Source organism: Petaurus breviceps, unplaced genomic scaffold (assembly GCF_028583685.1).
Source record: "Petaurus breviceps papuanus isolate PSGF00001 unplaced genomic scaffold, PetGlider_PUasm1.0 185, whole genome shotgun sequence".
Taxonomy (NCBI): Eukaryota; Metazoa; Chordata; class Mammalia; order Diprotodontia; family Petauridae; genus Petaurus; species Petaurus breviceps.
Window position 1 is genome coordinate 12170611 of NW_027185797.1, and position 17465 is coordinate 12188075.

The window sequence follows — 17465 nt, forward strand, 5'->3', positions numbered from 1 at the left end:
GGCGTTGGGCGGATCCGCGAACAGGAAGTGACGTAGAGGCTCGCGCTACGTGCGCGGACGTGGCGGCGGCGGCGGCGGCGAGGTCGGCGCCGGGGGGCGGAAGTGGCGGCCGCGCTGGGGCTGGTGTTTGTGTTTTGGTTTCGGAAGGCGTCCGGCGGCTGAGCCCGGGAGAGCCAGAAGAGGAAGGGGCGGAGGAGGAAGCGGCGGCGGCGGCCGTGGGCGCCCGGCTCCGGCCGAGGGGGAGGAGCGGCGGGAGGCGGGGACGGAGCCCGACGGGGGCGGCCCCAGCGGCGCGAGCCCAGCACCGGCCAGTCTGAGGGAGGGGAGCGGCGCGACGAGGTGCAGCCAGGCCGCGGAGGAGACGCCGGCCCCGGGCCTCGTCCTTGAAGAGACGCCGGCCCCGCCGCGCCAGGTAACGAGCGGAGCCGGGCGCACGCCCCAGGCCCGGCCCAGCCGGTGTCCCTGCTCCCGGCCCAAGATGGCGGCCCGGGGCCCTCCCCGGCCCGGGCAGCCGGGCCAGCTCGGGGACTGCGCTCTGGGCCGGCCGGACCGCCCCGGGCTCGTCCCCGGAGCCTCTCAGCCCGAGCCTCGTCGTCCACCTGTTGGGCTTCCCTTTGGGCTAATGCGGGGGTTAGGGGCCCTTCTGGGAGGGGCAGGACTCGGTGGGGCTTCAGCCTGAGCCTGTGCGGACCCCGGCGCCCGCAGACGTGTTTAATGCCCGGGAAGGCTTCGAGCCGCTCTTGGGGCCTCAGTTTCCTCCTCTGCAAAACGAGGGGGCTGGACTAAATGATCTTCGAAAGGTCCTTGGAGGAGCGCTGATGAGGGAAAGTCCGTGCAGAGCCCCTGGCGGGGGGCGGGGGGCCAAGTAAAACCGGGGTGTTCTCTGCTATGCGAAAAGCTCATTTGTACAGAAGCCCCTGTTCCGTAAGGTTTCTCCCCAGGCCCTCAGATGGGTGAGCTCACAGACGAAACTCCGACCCCACGCTCCTTCCAAAAAGACTTAAAAAAAAAAAAACTTTGCTGTTTAAAGAAATTATCAATAATTTTGTAGGATAAAATGAGGTAATATTTGTGAAGTGCTTTGCAAACCTTAAGGTGCTTTATCATTGTTAGCTATTATGTGAGCAAAAAAAAAGCAATTTTTAGTGCTTTAGAATTGTTTTTATTAAAGCCTGCTGGAATGGGGGTGGGAGGAAATGCCTTTGATAAGTTATCATCCACTTAACTATCTTTTGCATTCTTAAAATACTATGATAAATAATTTAAATATTCTAGTAGAGGTGAGTGGTGTGATGTGAGAGCCATATCTCATGTAAATATGAAGATTTGAAAGCCTATCTTTATTATTTTTACTTAGTCTTGTCCAACCACCCAACTAAATCTAATTAAATTTTTCCTTTAAAATTTTTAGTTTGTTAACTAGAAAACAAATCCCAAGCTTAAATACCAAAATGCTCAGCTAAAAGGCACAGAATGAAAATGCAGGCCTTCACAATTTTGTTAAATAGAATGACTGTAAAGTTGTTTCTCCCAAACCATGAGTTCAAAGCTAATCTCAGCTACTAGCAACTGGAGAAATCGTTTAACCTTTCCAACCTCATCTTACTTAAATGGGGGTGATAATACCTATCTCTCTGGTCTGTTAGGATAAAATGAGACATTTGTAAAACTCTTACTGCTATTACTAGCAGCTTAAACGGCCTAGATTAATTTTATGCAAGTCTAGTCTTTCGATGCAAATTTTGAAATTAACACAGCAATATGCCTAACTGTGCTTTGGAACTGAGACTTTTTTGATTGAACTTTAGCATAATCATTAAACATCGAACACACAGTAGGTAATTAATAAATGGTTGTTGACTTCAAGCATTGACAAGTGCCTTTTATTTACTAGGCACTGTATGCACATAGACAAAAAAGTTCCTTCCCCTCAAAGAGCTTACTGTTAGATGACTAACAAGTATAAACGTATAATATCCTTGCTCAGTATTCTAATATGCAGTTTTACAAATCATGCCACATCACACATCTAGGGAGTGTTTCAGTTGCTGTCAGTCATATCCTGGGTAGGTGTGTTAGTGCATTTTAAGTCTACAAGACATTGCATTGGCAATTAATCATTGTCCCCATCATGTGGACACCTAATAAACTATTTTCCCATTAGTTAAGAATAGTTTTTGCAGGCAAATGTTTCCACATTTGTTTTATGGACTAAGAACAATTTGTTGTTGTTCAGTTACTGTCTGACTGTATTTATCCTCTATAGGATTTTCTTTGCAAAGATATTGGAGTGATTTGCTGCTTCCTTCTCCATTGGATTAAGGCAAGCAGGTTAATTGACTTGCCTAGAGTCACACAGCTAGTGAGTATCTTAAGGATTTGGACTGGATTTGAACTCAGATCTTGACTCCAGCCCCAGCACTCTAACCACTTAGCTACCTGGCTGCCTCCTAAGAACAATAGTATTTATTCATCATTGAGAGTGTTGCTTATGTAGACTGCCACATTTTTGTAGGAGCTAAATAATGCTTAAATTCAGGACCTAATAAAACAGTGGGTTAGAAATCCTGTTGGAGGTATGTGTAAGTTCAGTGACTTCTTAAGCATACTTGTATAAAAGTCTTGGTTAAAGTTGGAAGAAAAATTTTGATTATTATCCTTAAAATTGTTCACTAACTCGTAAGTTTAAAAATAGATTGTTAAAGGAGAAAAGAAACAGGATGGAGTAGTTTTTCTATAAGAATAATTTTCTTTAAACCACTGTACTACCTGTATTCTTGGGTGATTTAAACCATGTGAATTATATGCTTATATATATGTGTGTATATATATATACATATATATATATATATATATTACGTTGTACAAAATATTTTTGAAATTGTATCTATAGCAGTATATCTGTGTGGTCATTAATGAAAAGCAAAAACACATTTCCATAGCAGTATAATACCACAACAATGGCACAGGGATGATTTTTGAAGATTATAATCCTTAACATTTTCGATTGTGGAATTAAAAATTAGTAAAATTGAATGAATGAGAGTGTATTTCCCAGAAAATCAGGGAACTCTTGATATTACACTGTGGTCATTAAAATAATTCATATTGGATTTGATCTGTTTTGTTATTTTCTCCATTTTAGTAACTTGATATTTATTTTGGTTTTGATTCACAGGTTATTGCCAATAGAAAGGAAAATATTGACACTTAACATCCTGGAAGTCTACCACTTAAGAACCTGAAATTAGGGACTTTATTCTAATTTGGACATGGCTAATCGAGGAGCAACAAGACCCAATGGGCCAAATACTGGGAATAAAATTTGCCAGTTCAAACTAGTACTTCTTGGTGAATCTGCTGTTGGAAAATCAAGTCTTGTGCTTCGATTTGTGAAGGGCCAATTTCATGAATTTCAAGAGAGTACCATTGGGGGTGAGAACACTTTTTTTCCCTTCTGAATTTAATTTAATTCATATACTGACTTGAATCATGTTTTTGTGATCTTTGTTATTTATAATCTTTATGTAGACTATTTGACATCTTTCCTAAGTATGAAATAATAGTAGCTTCACTTATGAATGAGTGGTAAGGTGTGTGTCTGTATCCTGCAAGTGAGTCAGTCGCAGGTAGGCACTTACTGATGACATAAGTATATTCTTTTACTTAGGGGTTTTTTGTTTATTTGTTTTTTGCTTTTTGGAGGGGGAAGACAGGGCATTTTGGGGTTAAGTGACTTGCCCAAGGTCACACACTAGTAAGTGTTAAGTGTCTGAGGCTGGATTTGAACTCAGGTCCTCCTGATTCCAGAGCTGGTGGAATAGCTGCTCTATTCATTGCGCCACCTAGCTGTCCTTTTCTTTTACTTTGATTCCATTAGATTTATCACCTTGAAGGATACAAATACTTTAATGTGCAGGATTGTAGATTTAGAATGGAAAAGTGCCTCAAAGGTGGCTATCATGTGCAGCCCCCTCACTGAGGCTTCAGGAAGTGAAGTAATTCACGTGATGTTCCCCAAGTCAGAAGTGTTGAAAGGCAGAATTTGAGCTAAGGTCCTCAGATTTGTCCCCAAATAACAGATTTCTATTATGTTTTGGCATTAGCAGTGTGGTATAGTGGGGAGAACACAAGACTTTGTGTTGAAGATGCTAAAGACCTGCCTTGTAGCACACTTGATTTCTCTGAAATTAATACTTAACCTTTCTGAGACACTTCTGCATCCATTAAATGCTTTTAGATAATCCATTTGACTAGTCATGTAAAATCACTTCCAAAGCACAAGTGGCAGAAGTCAAGGTGGGCTGGGCAAATGCATGTGATGCCAAATTAGTAGGGAGAGTTTCCAGTAACAACTGGACATGTCATACTTAGAATGATGCAAATAGTACAGTTACCCCAAGGGTCACTTGGGAAAATGATCCAGTGGTTCTATATAATCCAACTCTGCTCTGAAGTTTGATTTTTCAAATTTCAAATTCAGATTTCAAATCAAATAGTAAAAAAAAACACCAAACATTTTTCTGGTTTTCTTAAAGATGTTTTAGAAATAAAATAGCATTCTTTACTTTATACCTGTACATTTCCTAATTGCAGTCAGCCCCAGCCTACACATCTGTTAAAGAACTAAACAAGTTTTTAAAAAATTCTGTTTCTCCTTCAGAACAAAGTTTTTTTAAAATGTATAGATTATTTGAATATTATGTAAGGTAGCACTATGTTGAAGGTTCTGTCTAAGATATAAATAGGATATAGTAATAAAGATTTTAAAGCTCTCAAGGAGGGTCCTATCCCCTGTCTCCCTCCTCCCTAATTTGCTGGTGATGGTATATTTCAAATAAGATTACATAAATTTCTATATTATTTCAATTCACATGTTAATAGTCTATCCTCTGTTAGCTAACTTTCAGTGATGAATACTTGCTATAAAGATTTCCTTAATATCTTCTGTTTTATATAGTTCAAATCAAATCACAACATAAACTGACATTTAAATTTCTATGACAGTGGTACTAAGCATTTTCTTACTATGCTGGTAGTTAAATGAGGTTACTATAGAGTAACTAGATGGTTCAGACCTGGAGTCTAGAAGACCTAAGTTCAAATTCAGCCTCAGACATTTACTAGCTGTGTGACCTTGAGCAAGTCACTTAACTGAGTGCCTCAGTTTACTCAGTTTTAAAGTTTTGTTGTTTAATTGCTCACTCCAACTTTTCATTACTGTGTGGACCAGCTGTCTTGGAGTTTTCTTGGCAAAGACTGGTTTGGTTTGCCATTTTCTTCATCCCTTTGTCAAGCAGTGAGAGGTTAAGTGACTTTCCTAAGGTCACAACTAGGAACTATCTGAAGCTAGATTTGAAATCAGGTCTGCTTGTAATCCTTTTGTAATTCAATTATTTCCTATTCTTAATATTTATAGTAACCTGTCTGAATAATACGTGTTACTGTCTCTATAAAATGATAATAACTAACATTCATATAGCTCTTCATAAATTTGCTAGAGGGTACAACTTGAGGTCACAGGGAGAGAAAGCAAGGAGTGGAATACATGCTTCTTGCCTTCAAGACTCATAGAAAGGATAGGTTTTTTAATTAGTTTTTAGTTTTAGATATTCACTTTTATATAAGATTTTGAGTTCTAAATTTTTCCCCTCCCCAAGACCTCATGAAATCTGATACAGACTATACATGTACAGTCCTATTAAACATTTCCACATCAGTCATGTTGTGAGAGAAGACTCAGAACAAAAGAGAAAAACCACAAGAAAGAAAACAATATGCTTTGATCTACATTCGGACCCCATAGTTATTTCTCTGGATCTGGATGGCATTTTCCATCATGAGTCTTTTGGAATTGTCTTAGATCATTGCATTGCTGAGAAGAGCTAAGTCTATCACAGTTGATCATCTTACAGTGTTGCTGTTACTATTTACAATGTCCTTCTGGTTCTGCTCACTTCACTCATTGACAGGTCATGTCAGTCTTTCCATGTTTTTCTGAAATCCACCATTTGTTATGGATCAATAGTATTCCATTACACGCGTATACTACAGCTTGTTCAGCTATTCCCCAGTTGATGGACATCCCCTCAGTTTTCAATTCTTTACCACCACAAAACGTACTGCTATGAATATTTTATGTATATTTGGGTCCTTTTTTTATGATCTCTTTGGGATACAGACCTAGTATTGCTGGATCGAAGGGTATACTGATTTTTAGCCCTTTGTTTTTGATTGATTGATTGCCTTTTTTTTCTGGAGGGGGCAAGGCAAGGCATTTGGGTTTAAGTATCTTACCCAAGGTCAAATGGCTAGTAAGTGTTAAGTGTTTGAGGCCAGATTTGAACTCAGGTCCTCCTGACTCCACTGCTGGTGCTCTGTTCACTGTGCCACCTAGCCACCCCTTTTCTAGCCCTTTGGACATAGTTCCAAATTGCTCTCCATAATGATGAAATTTATTCACAACTCCACCAACAATGTATTCGTGTTCCAGTTTTCCTGCTTTGTCATGTTAGCCAATCTGATAGGTGTGATGTGGTACCTCATAGGTTTTTTTAATTTTATATTTCTCCAATCGATAGTGATTTAGAGCCTTTGGAAAGGATGGTTTTAAAAGAGGTATCTTAGGCCAAGTTGTCTTCTATGCTGCTTTCCGTACAACATTCAGCTCTGTGAGGACCTCACCTGAGGAAAGTGAGCCTCAGAGAGGCCAATTGAGCTCAGTGGCCACTGACATAGCAAGTATTAAAGGAGTGATTTGAACTCAGTTCTTTCTCACTCCAAGTCTCACACTCTGCTATACCATACACTGCCTCTTCTACTCACTGTTTATGTCTTCCTCTTTTGATGAAACTAGCAGTAATTTAGAATTTGGGGGGCTGTGTGTGTTAATCACATTGCCACCAAAGAACCCTGGTAACTGCAAGGAACATTAAAGTAGGTTTTGCTCCTATATCTCTGGGTTCACAATAGCCATTTAATAAGCCCTTGATGATCTTTCTCTTCCCTCTATACCCTAATTTCTTCTGTCTCCATAACCCCTATAACATCCTGAAGACACAGAAGCATTCATGTTTATTTTTACTGGCTATTAAGTAACATCTACAGGAGTACATACCAGGTCACTGTCTGATGAAGGAGCCTTAGAATTGCTATCCTGCCTACAGACCCTGGCATACAAAGACTGTGGTTCCCTCCAAACTCTCCCATATGTCCAGCGAAACAGCTTAATTAGGAAATGGCAGGGGCCAGTTCTTGAGCTAAATTCAGCATCCAGTGTACAGTACTTGAAAAAAATGTCTTCAGTCTCTTATTTTTTCAACATCAGCATATAGAGGAAAAAGAGCACGTTAAAAGCTGTAATAATAGGATACAGTATATTATCATTGTCTGGTCAGCTCTTCACAGACCACTACATATTTAATCTGTCTAAATTACAAACAATATTTTTGTTCAATGCATGACATGGTAGGCATCTAATGTTATTCCTAGTGTATTCAACTTCTCAGTTGTTTGAAATTTAGAGCACAAAAATAAGGGAAATCCATTAACAAATTTGTTTAGGTCCACAATTTTCATTACTTTGGGAATACTGTTTATTGGAGTCATTTATAAGATTTGGAGCTGGCAAGGGATTTGAAAGAATTTTTACTCCAGAGGCTAGGGAAGATAGGTCTACTGAAGGTCACATAGTGAGGAGCAGATAGGTACCAAAGCCAGATCCTCAGACTTCAAGTCAGAGTTCTGTACTATACTGTATTTTATTAAGGACCACATTAAAACGCTAAGGACTTTGATTTTCAGTAGAGTAGTTAATAAAACATTCTTATAGACAACCACATATGTCCTTCAAAAATACATTACTTCACCCCATTCAACATTTCATGCCTCAAACATTTAATGCTTACTATAATTCACATAAAAGGCAGCAAAACTTCATAGATAGCTAGTCCTGAAGTCTTGCCTTTGACATGTACTAGCTGTGTGACCCCAAGAAGTCACTTAAGATCTCAGAACTCTTGGAAACTCTTTCCAAGACTGAGTTACAGAAAATGTGTTTGCCTACTTTTGTAGAGGGAGTCTCCATGTAGGACTTGCCTTTATCAGTGAAATCACAGGGCTTGTCCTTATCCTTGTCCTGCTGTCAGGCACTCATCTAGACACTAAACACACAGAGACAAAAATAAAAGGCCCTGCCATTTAGGAGCTTATATTCTTTTGAATTATTAAGTAATTTGTAAGGATTTTCTCTTAGGAAAAGTGCAGAGAGAGGAAGGACTCCATATAGATGAACATTAAGTGACTTTTTAAACTGAAGTAAAGATTATTAGAAAAGCTAAGTCTGAGTACTAAGAACTAGGTCAGAAAAAAAGTTTACATGCTGAAGCAAATGGAACCATATCAAGTGTTCCTCATTCTAGTCTAGTATACATTACCATTTTACCATTGTGGCTTTTAACATTAAGGTTAAGGCAGAGGAGAAAAATATGCCTTTTGAAACAATGGCTTTAGAATACCCTCTAATTTTTTTGTTCCTTTTGGGCATTGTATATTCTCAATCTCAGTATGATTTTTTAGAAAGATTCTTTACCTTGGAGAAGAAAAAATAGAAAACAGGCTTTCTCACTGAGAGAAATATTTTCTGAAGCAATCATACTTAATTATGCTTGATAACTTTAAAATTTTAAAGGCTTTGGTTTTAAACAGAAGAAATAATACAGTTAAATTCATTGGTACCTTTAGAAGGCATATAGTCTCTTGGAATGGGGGGGGGGGGGGGTTAATACAAATATACTTTGTTTCATCTTGCACCATTCTGCTCTGACCTATAAAGGAAAGAAAGTACCTTATGTCCTTACAAGTACTTAAAATAAGCTGTCCCAAAATCCCAAGGCAGATTTGGGCTTCGAGTAAAGGAAAACTTCCTTATAAAGGTATCTAAAAGTGAAACTTATCTGCCTTGGAAGATTAGAGTCCCCTTCATTTTAGGTATTGAAGCAAAAGCTGGAAGACCACTTGTTGAGGAGTATTATGGACTGATTCTTGTTCAAATAGTTAGAATGGAAAGTTTACAATTTTTTTAACCTAATAGTCTGAGTAATTGACTGTCTTCTTTTTGAATTTTACTGCTATTTTTGTTTTTACTTCACCTTCATTTCTGAATATATTCCTTCCCCAGAGCACCATCCCTTATAACAAAAAATTAAAAAGATGGGAAAAAGCAGTTCAGCAGACAACATTGATCAAATCTGGTAGTATATGTTGTGTCCCATGCCAATAGTATTCCATTTCTGCAAAGAAGGGAAGGAGGTACATTTTCTCTTCTCTCTGAAGCCAACTTTGAGTATTATAATTACACAGTATTCTTTTTTCACTTTTTATTCTTTTTGTCTTTTTAGTATTGCTCTGTGTATCAAAGGTTCTTAAAGTATGAGCTAAGGTGGGACCTTTTCAGTGAGACCACAAGGTCAAAACTATTTTCATAATCAAAGATGTTTTAATTTCTAGTATAAATATAGGTAGATATAAATACATATAAACAGGAACTCTTTGTGGGGTTCTCAGTTTTTAAAAGTATAAAGGGATCATGAGATCAGAAAGTTTGAGAGAACCATGGGCCTACATTGTTTTTCTGGTTCTGTTTACTTAACATTGAATCAGTTTATATATGTCTTCCAGACTTCCCTTCTTCATCATTGTTTCTTATGGTACAGTAAGACTTCATTACATTCAAGTAACAACGTGTTTAACCCACTGTGGATGTCTACTGTGTAACTATTTTCAAGCTCTTACACCTTACAGAGAACTCTAAAGTTCAGGAGACATGAGTTCTAGTTTGACTGACAAGAATAGATTTGACAGGGGCGGCTAGGTGGCATAGTGAATAGAGGAACGGCACTGGAGTCAGGAGGACCTGAGTTCAAATCACACCTCAGACACTTAACACTTACTAGCCATGTGACCTTGGGCAAGTCACTTAACCCCAGTTGTCCTGCCTTCCCCCCTCCAAAAAAAATAGCTTTGATTTTTACGAAGTCATTCCACTTCTCTTTGCCTTAGTTTGTTGTTCAGTTATTTAGTCATGTCTTCATGACTGCATTGTCCATGTCAAAGATACTAGAATGGTTTGCCCTTTTCTACTCCAGATTAAAGCAAACAGACGTTAAGTGACTTGCCCAGGGTCTAGTAAGTGTCTGAGGCTGGATTTGAACTTAGGTCTTAGTGACTTCAGGCCCAGTGCTCTATCTATTGAGCCTTACTTATCTGTAATATGAAGAATTCTTTCTCCTTCTAAGATCCTAGGTCCAAAAATCAAGGAATGGAATATTTCACAAAAGTTTATTTGCTAAGGACCAAAGTTTACTGCTTTAAACATCACATTTTTTTTCCTTTTTAAGCTCTTTTTTTCCCCATGGAAATTTTGCTGAAAATCTTGCAACATTCTGTTTTAGAAGGCTAAGGTTAGGGTGTGGCTCAAAAGATCTACAACAATTAGAGCCACATCTGACATAGAAACCAACAGACATTTGGCCATGTCACCACTTGTCCTTGTTCCACTTTAGTGGTCACCATCACCTGGAGCCTGGGCAAGGTGCTAAAGAGGAAGATTAAATTAAAGAAGCATTATGAGGTCTTCCCTGTGTCTGGGCAGAAGCTCATCTCTGTAGGAAGGTCTTCATGATGTTAGCCAAATTTAGAATTTAAGATTAGTGAGAAGAATTTTGTGGTTATCATGATGACTAAGGCCAAGGCTGGGGCTTGGCACTTCATGCTCCTGAAGTCCTGTTCCTATATCTGCCAACACCTTGGACCTCTCCCTGCCTCCCAGTCATATCCCATAATTGCTGCCCTGCCTCGACCTCTCCCAGCTACTAAAACACTTCCAGAAACTGGACCTCTGTCCCAGCCCCCAGGGATGGTAGAGAGAGCACCCTAGGCAGAAGGGAAAAATCATTGAATCAGAGTACTAGAAAGAGAATTGAGAAGCATTCTAGTCCAGCCTATACCTTATCTAAAATACTTTCTAACAATACTCATTACCTCCTAAGGCAATCCATTCCCTTTAGACTGATCTCATTTTTTAGGAATTTTTGTTCTTATCTTTAAGTTTGCCTCTTGGCAATTTCCTGTTGTTCCTGTTTCTGCCCTCAAGCTGAGTAGTGATAGTTGTCTCCCACTTGGCAATCCTTCAAAAACTTGGGACTGCTATTATATCCCTCTGAATGTTCTCTTTTCTATCCATTCCATCCATGTGTGACATGTCCTACATGCCTCTTACCATCTTTATTGCTGTCTAATAACTAGCATTTTTCTAGCACTTTGTTTTCAAAGCACTTTACCTGTTCTCTCATTTTATCCTCACAGCAACCCTGGGAGATAGGTGCTATTGTTATCCACATTTTACAGATGAGGAAAGTGGTGAAGTGATTTGTCAGTCACATAGCTAGGAAGTGTCTGAAACCAGATTTGATCTGAGGTCTTCATAAACCCAGACACAATACTATCCACTGTACTACCTAGCTGGCATTCGATTTTATTCATAAGAAAGAAGGCAAGAATTATAATTTAATCTCAAGTTGTTTAGGAATTAAGAATGCTGATTATTGTGTTACCATCTGATAGGCTGTGATGACCCTATCAAGTCATTGATGCATGATGATCTGTTTGCACCTGTGCTAAATGGCCTCTATAGTAGCAAAAGTTGTGCTTAGATAATTCTGTCTGCTTGTTACGGTTTTTGTTATGTCAGTGTGCCTGCTTCTAACAATTGACCTTCCATTCTGTCATCCCTTCTAATTTCTTGCTAATCTACTGTAGGCCAGAATACTTAATAAGGGATCTTTTTTTTTAATTCTAAGAATAATTAGTTGTTAAATAGCTAGAAGCTAAGGCTGCTGGAAGTAATAGGTGCTATATTTACCCACACCCCAATAGGCTGTTACAAGTTCTTGCAGATCCTAACAGATTGGAAATATTTCTAACTATGGCCTCAGCAATAAGCATGTGTAGACCAGGCTTAATTCAAAAACAAATTTACCACCAGGTTGACCTTAGGGTGATGATTTATTCAATTATTGGAACTTTTTTTTTTACGTTAGAGAGTTTGCTACATTGGCCTATAACTATATTAGCAAACCATATATCCTTGGTGTATTAATACCATATTTTATGTTCTCTCTCAACTGTCTGTGTAGTCACCAACAATTTTTCATACATAAGTCCCACTTTGAAGTTTAAATAAAAAATGAACTATTGACAACCCTAAAGCCAAGGGCAAATGACTACTGAAGATCCCAAACTAATAATCAGTATTCTAAAATCTTTATTTATGGCCCCAAATCCAAAGCATAATATATAATTTATAAATTGAACTCTACTATGAAACATATAACTGGCACCTAATAACCAGTCTTCCCTGAGTATCAGTTCCCAGTGACCAATTGCCCTTTGGACATTTTGAGTTAGATCTTCTACAGATATCTTAAACTCAGCATGTCTAAAACTGAACTCATCTTTCCTCTTAAACCCTGTCCTTTTCCACAATTATCCACTTCCGCCAAAGGCACCACCATCCTTGTATTTCAGGTTCCTAATTTTGGCATTATCCTGGACTCCTTGACATCCTCAAATTAAGTAATTTGCCAGTACTTTCAGTTTCTCCCTTTATAACACATTTCATTTTCCAACCCCTTTCTACTTGCACTGCTAAAACCTTAATTGAGGGTCTAATTATTGTAGCAGCCTCCTAATTGGTCTCCTGCCTTCCACTCTATTCTACAAGCTACTGCCAAAATAATTTTCCTTAAGGGAAAATCTGACTATGTGATTCCTTTATTCTGTCAACCCTAGTGACTTCTAATTCCTCTAGGATAAAATACAGACTATGACTTGAGCTTTTGAAGTCCTACACTGTCCAGCCCCCAGCCCACTTTTGTAGCCTTGTTGAACCTGGCTCTCTCTCCCACTTTGGGATCTGACCTGGTTATTCATTGTCCCTGGAGTATACTTCCTCATAATCTTTTGTGGAAGTCTCTTTCTTTAAGATGTAGTTCTCAAGAACTAAATGGCCTTTATTGGCCCCCCCAATTTTTAGTCCCTCCCAGACTACCTTATGTTTTAACTACTTTGTACCTGTTTGTATTTATAGGTGACACATTGGATGGTGCACTGGGTCAGGACTCAGGAAGACCCAAGTTCAAATTCTGTCTTAGACACTTCTGAGATATCACCTCATACCTATCAGACAGACTAACATGACAGAAAAGGAAAATGATAAATGTTGGAGGGAATATGGGAAAATTGGGACACTACTAACACACTGCTGGTGGATTTGTGAACTGATCCAACCATTCTGGAGAGCAATCTGGGACCCAGCAATACTATAATTAGGTCTGTAGCCCAAAGAGAGTCATAAAAAAGAAAAGGAACTATTTGTACAAATAACGTTTATAGCAGCTCTTTTTGTGGTGGCCAAGAATGGGAAATAGCTGAACAAGTTATGGTATATGATTGTAATGGAACACTACTGTATAAGAAATGATGAGCAGGCAGACTTTAGAAAAACTTGGAAAGATTTACACGAACCGATGCTGAGTGGAGTGAACAGAACCAGGAGAACATCTGTACACAACCACAAATACAACTACAGCAACACTGTAAGATGATTAATTATAAGATTTAGCTCTTCTCAGCAATATAACAATCCAAGACAATTACAAAAGACTTGTGATGGAAAATACTATCCACACCCAGAGAAAGAACTATGGAGTCTTGAATGCTGATAGAAGCATACTAATTTTTTTTTGTTTCTTTCTTTCTTGTGCTTTTTCCACAAGAAAATAGTAGACTGAGAAACTAGTTGCTGTTGACATCTGCATACTTTTTTGTGGAGGGAGAAAAATTTGGAACTCAAGAATCTTACAAAAATGAATGGTGGAAGCTTTACATGTAATTGGAAAAAAAATACTTTATTAAGTAAAAAAAAAAAAAAGGCAACTGATACATAAGCTGAGGTCCAAGTAAAGATTCTAGGTACAACCATATACAAAATAAGTAAAGTAATAAATAGAATGCTGAGTTTGGGAAACTGCAAGCAGACCAGTTTGGTTAGGATGTAGAGGGCACAAAAGGGTGTAGTGTACAACAAACCTAGAGAGGATGTCAGATTAGGAAAGGTTTCAAATGGCAAGCTGAACTACATTTTTTCCCCCTGAGAAGCAACAGGGACTCATCCAAGGTTCAAATGATATTGCCAGATGTGTGCTTTAGGATGAACAATTTGGCACCCATGTGGAAAGAGAGAATAAGTGACTGAGGCAGGGATACCAATCAGTAGGCTATGGGCAGATGTCTAGAAGAGAGATGATAAGGGTGGTGGTCATCATATGAGTAGGGAGGAGATGGATAAGAGACAGAAATTTAGGAAAGGAAGGTACCTAGTCTGAAATCATGTACATGTCATCATTGACCTTTGAGAGTACATTGTCACTAAAGTGATACGGTTGAAGCCAGATTACAGAGGCTGGAGGAGTGGGTAAATGAACAGAGCAACCATCAACTCAGCTTTTCCTGAAGGTTAGCAGTCAAGAGTAGCAGAGCTACTATAATTCAGTGTTCCAAAATTCTTAGTGCAATTGTAAGCTATTAAAGCTTAAACTTAGGGCACGGGAGAAGATTGACAAAATTGAAAAGTAGCCTGTTGTCAGGTAAGTAGGAAAACAAGCAATAAAAAGGGCCCCTTAAGAGAAGGCAGGGTACTTTGGTTTATGAGCAGAGGGAAATGGTCCACAGAGGGGCACAGATTGAAGATGATAGACAGCATGCAAGACAGATCAAATACTCAGTCCCAGAAGACACAGGAAGAAGGGTAGGATCAGAGGCACAAAGGATGTGTTAAGTAGAGCTTAGAATAAAGGGAGCTACTTCATCCTCTGAGATCACCTGTCATTTTCTGTGAATAAGAGAGATTTTAAGCTAAGAGAAAACACAAGATGAGGAAGCTTTAGTATTAGATAACCTGCCAAATAAGGTGGGCCTAAGCCTTAAATTGGGGAATTAAAAAGAAAGAGGTTTGGATTAGTCACTATGTGTTGTGGCACAGGGAAGCATTCAGAGATTTAGGGATCTAGATTGAGTTGGAAGGGATCTAACTCAGACCAAATAAAAGCTTATTGCTAATATGAATTTCTGGTGTACCTAATCATTGAAGTGTCTGGGACTCCCTCCAGCATCAGGTACTTTGTTGTTGGCTCAGGGGTAGCAACATAGAAAGTAGAGGAATACATGTGAGAGGGAAGAGAAATGGGGTGACAACAGGTACTTGACCCCAAGTTTTAAACAATTTTGTCTGTAGAGAAGTGATCAGAGAAATGTATTTAACCAATCTCTTTTTGAGACCTGAAATACTGTAGTTCTCTAATGTGCATAAATGCATATTACTTTGCAGGATGTAAAATACACCTGTGGATAGCTACTGTTTCCCTATAATACACAGATGAAGAGGTATTCATTCAACAAATACTGAGCACCTACTTTATACAGCTAAGTACTGTGGATAAATCAGTCAGATCTAGGCAAAATAGAGAAATAGGTGATTTGCTTTCAGTATCCCTCTCTTTCAGTGGCATTTCCTTCCCAACCATTAGCTTTACATTCCCTAATGTCCTCCTCTCAAAACAAGAGATTATCAGACATATATTTGAACTGAAATTCATTCATACTGAGGGCGAGGACACAGAAACCATGGGGAATAGTAACCTTCAACAGACTGAGATATGCTCCTGTGGTACCAGGATGCGACAAACAGAATCATCGAACAACTGCCATACTTAGGTTTTGTCCTGCATAGCAACAAGGAAGGTATGGAAAAACATTCAAGATATACTGAGGGGAAGTGATTTGCCCGTGGCTACGCTGCTAGCCTGTGTTACAGGCAGGACCAGGACCCATGTCCTGCTGGGATGGCCCTCTATCCCTAGGCCAGTCTGTCTATCAAAGGAATCTTCTTAGAACCAAATTAAACAGCAGCCTAAGACCAACCCTGAAGGCAAAGCTGTGGAGCTTGCTCTGGCACCAGAGGTACTGAGGGCATCCCTTCTGCTTCTCTAGAAGTCTTCAAGAACTCCTATAATATGTATAGCTTCTTGTGTAGTTTATGCCACTTACATAATGATCTTTAATGATGAAGGGAATTTGAAGAAAAAATGGAAGAGAGGGGCCTAGTAAGCCATTCAGATGGAATTGTGCTCAATGATCTCCAGGTTTGAGACTTAACAGGACTTTAGCAGGTAGAGTTTATATTTCCCAAGTCTCTTTTTAATAAACCAGCCATCCCTTCCGTCAGCACCCGGTAATGAGTAAAGCAGGTTTACTGCCAGACCTATTCTCACTGTACTATCTCCCTTCCCTCTTTCACCTTAGCCCTTTCCCTGCCCTTTTTTAGGTCCCCGTTGCTGCCCACTTACTGATCTCTGCCTCCAGTCTTTTCCCTCTTCTAGTATTTGTATATTTGACCAATATTAGTCCCTTGATCTAAAACTTTCAGTAGTTCATGATTTCCCACAGAATGAAGTCCATACTTCTCAGCTGAGAATTCAAGGTCTTCCACAGTCTTACTGGAATCAGCATTTTCCAGCCTTGGCTCCAACTCGTCATCTAACAGGATCCATCTTTGACTTTTGTTCCACATCCCCTAGAATTCCCTCTCCTTTTCTGTCTACTTATCTAAGTTTCGATTTATCCTTCGAGATTCAGGTTATTATGTGCTCTAAAACTTATTTTCAGTTTTAACAGCCATTATATGACTATTACATGCAAGGCGTTATGCTAGGATTTGAGGGATACACATGTGGAAAATGACATGGTTCCTAATGTCACAAAATCCCTCCCTTGTCATTTGTTACTCTTCCAACTGGATTGGAAATTCCTTGAATGCCGTGGATAGAAGGGTGGACTTTGAGTGTGAATGCTGCCTCATACTTACTGTGTGACCCTGAGATTACTACCATTACAGTCGTGGCCATGAAAGTGTGCTGCCATTTTATCTTACTGTGTTCTCCCAGGGACCAGCTGACCAGAGGAGTAACTGCAAGGAGACAGAGTAGAAACAAGACCTTTCATTTTTAAAAAATGTTTTTTTTTTTTAACAAGCACTTTGGGAATACATTTTTCCATGAAAATAATGTTATAGATTGATTAGCTTTCCCTGCTAGCCTTCAGAACTATCTAACCTATAATACACCTGTACCATATGTTATGGAACCTAAGTACCTGTTATTACAGAGGTTGGCAGACTATAGCCCACTTTAAAAATGCAAAAACCATTCTTAGTTCACAAGTCATACAAAACCATGGCAGGCCAATGCCAACTCTAGTTAGCTGACCCCTTCTTTATGTATGTTTCTGTGAGAACATGGATTCTGAATCCCTTCTTGAGATACTTAAAAGAAATCACAGGTAGTCATAAC

The 17465-nt window shown here is 39.3% G+C and overlaps 1 protein-coding gene across 3 annotated transcripts in view; it reads left to right on the forward strand.

The window, feature by feature from the left end:
• The first annotated feature begins 259 nt into the window (after positions 1 to 259).
• Positions 260 to 17465, forward strand: part of RAB5A (RAB5A, member RAS oncogene family) — a 34001-nt gene continuing 16795 nt past the window's right edge. For 2 of the 3 annotated variants that reach the window (XM_069088461.1, XM_069088463.1), the window contains exons 1-3: positions 271 to 412; positions 2267 to 2362; positions 3179 to 3435. In XM_069088461.1, coding sequence (XP_068944562.1) covers positions 3273 to 3435 — 163 coding nt within the window. In that variant the 5' untranslated portion in view covers positions 271 to 412; positions 2267 to 2362; positions 3179 to 3272. Of the gene's footprint in view, positions 413 to 2266; positions 2363 to 3178; positions 3436 to 17465 lie in introns of all 3 variants that reach the window. The other variant, XM_069088462.1, reaches the window with a different exon arrangement.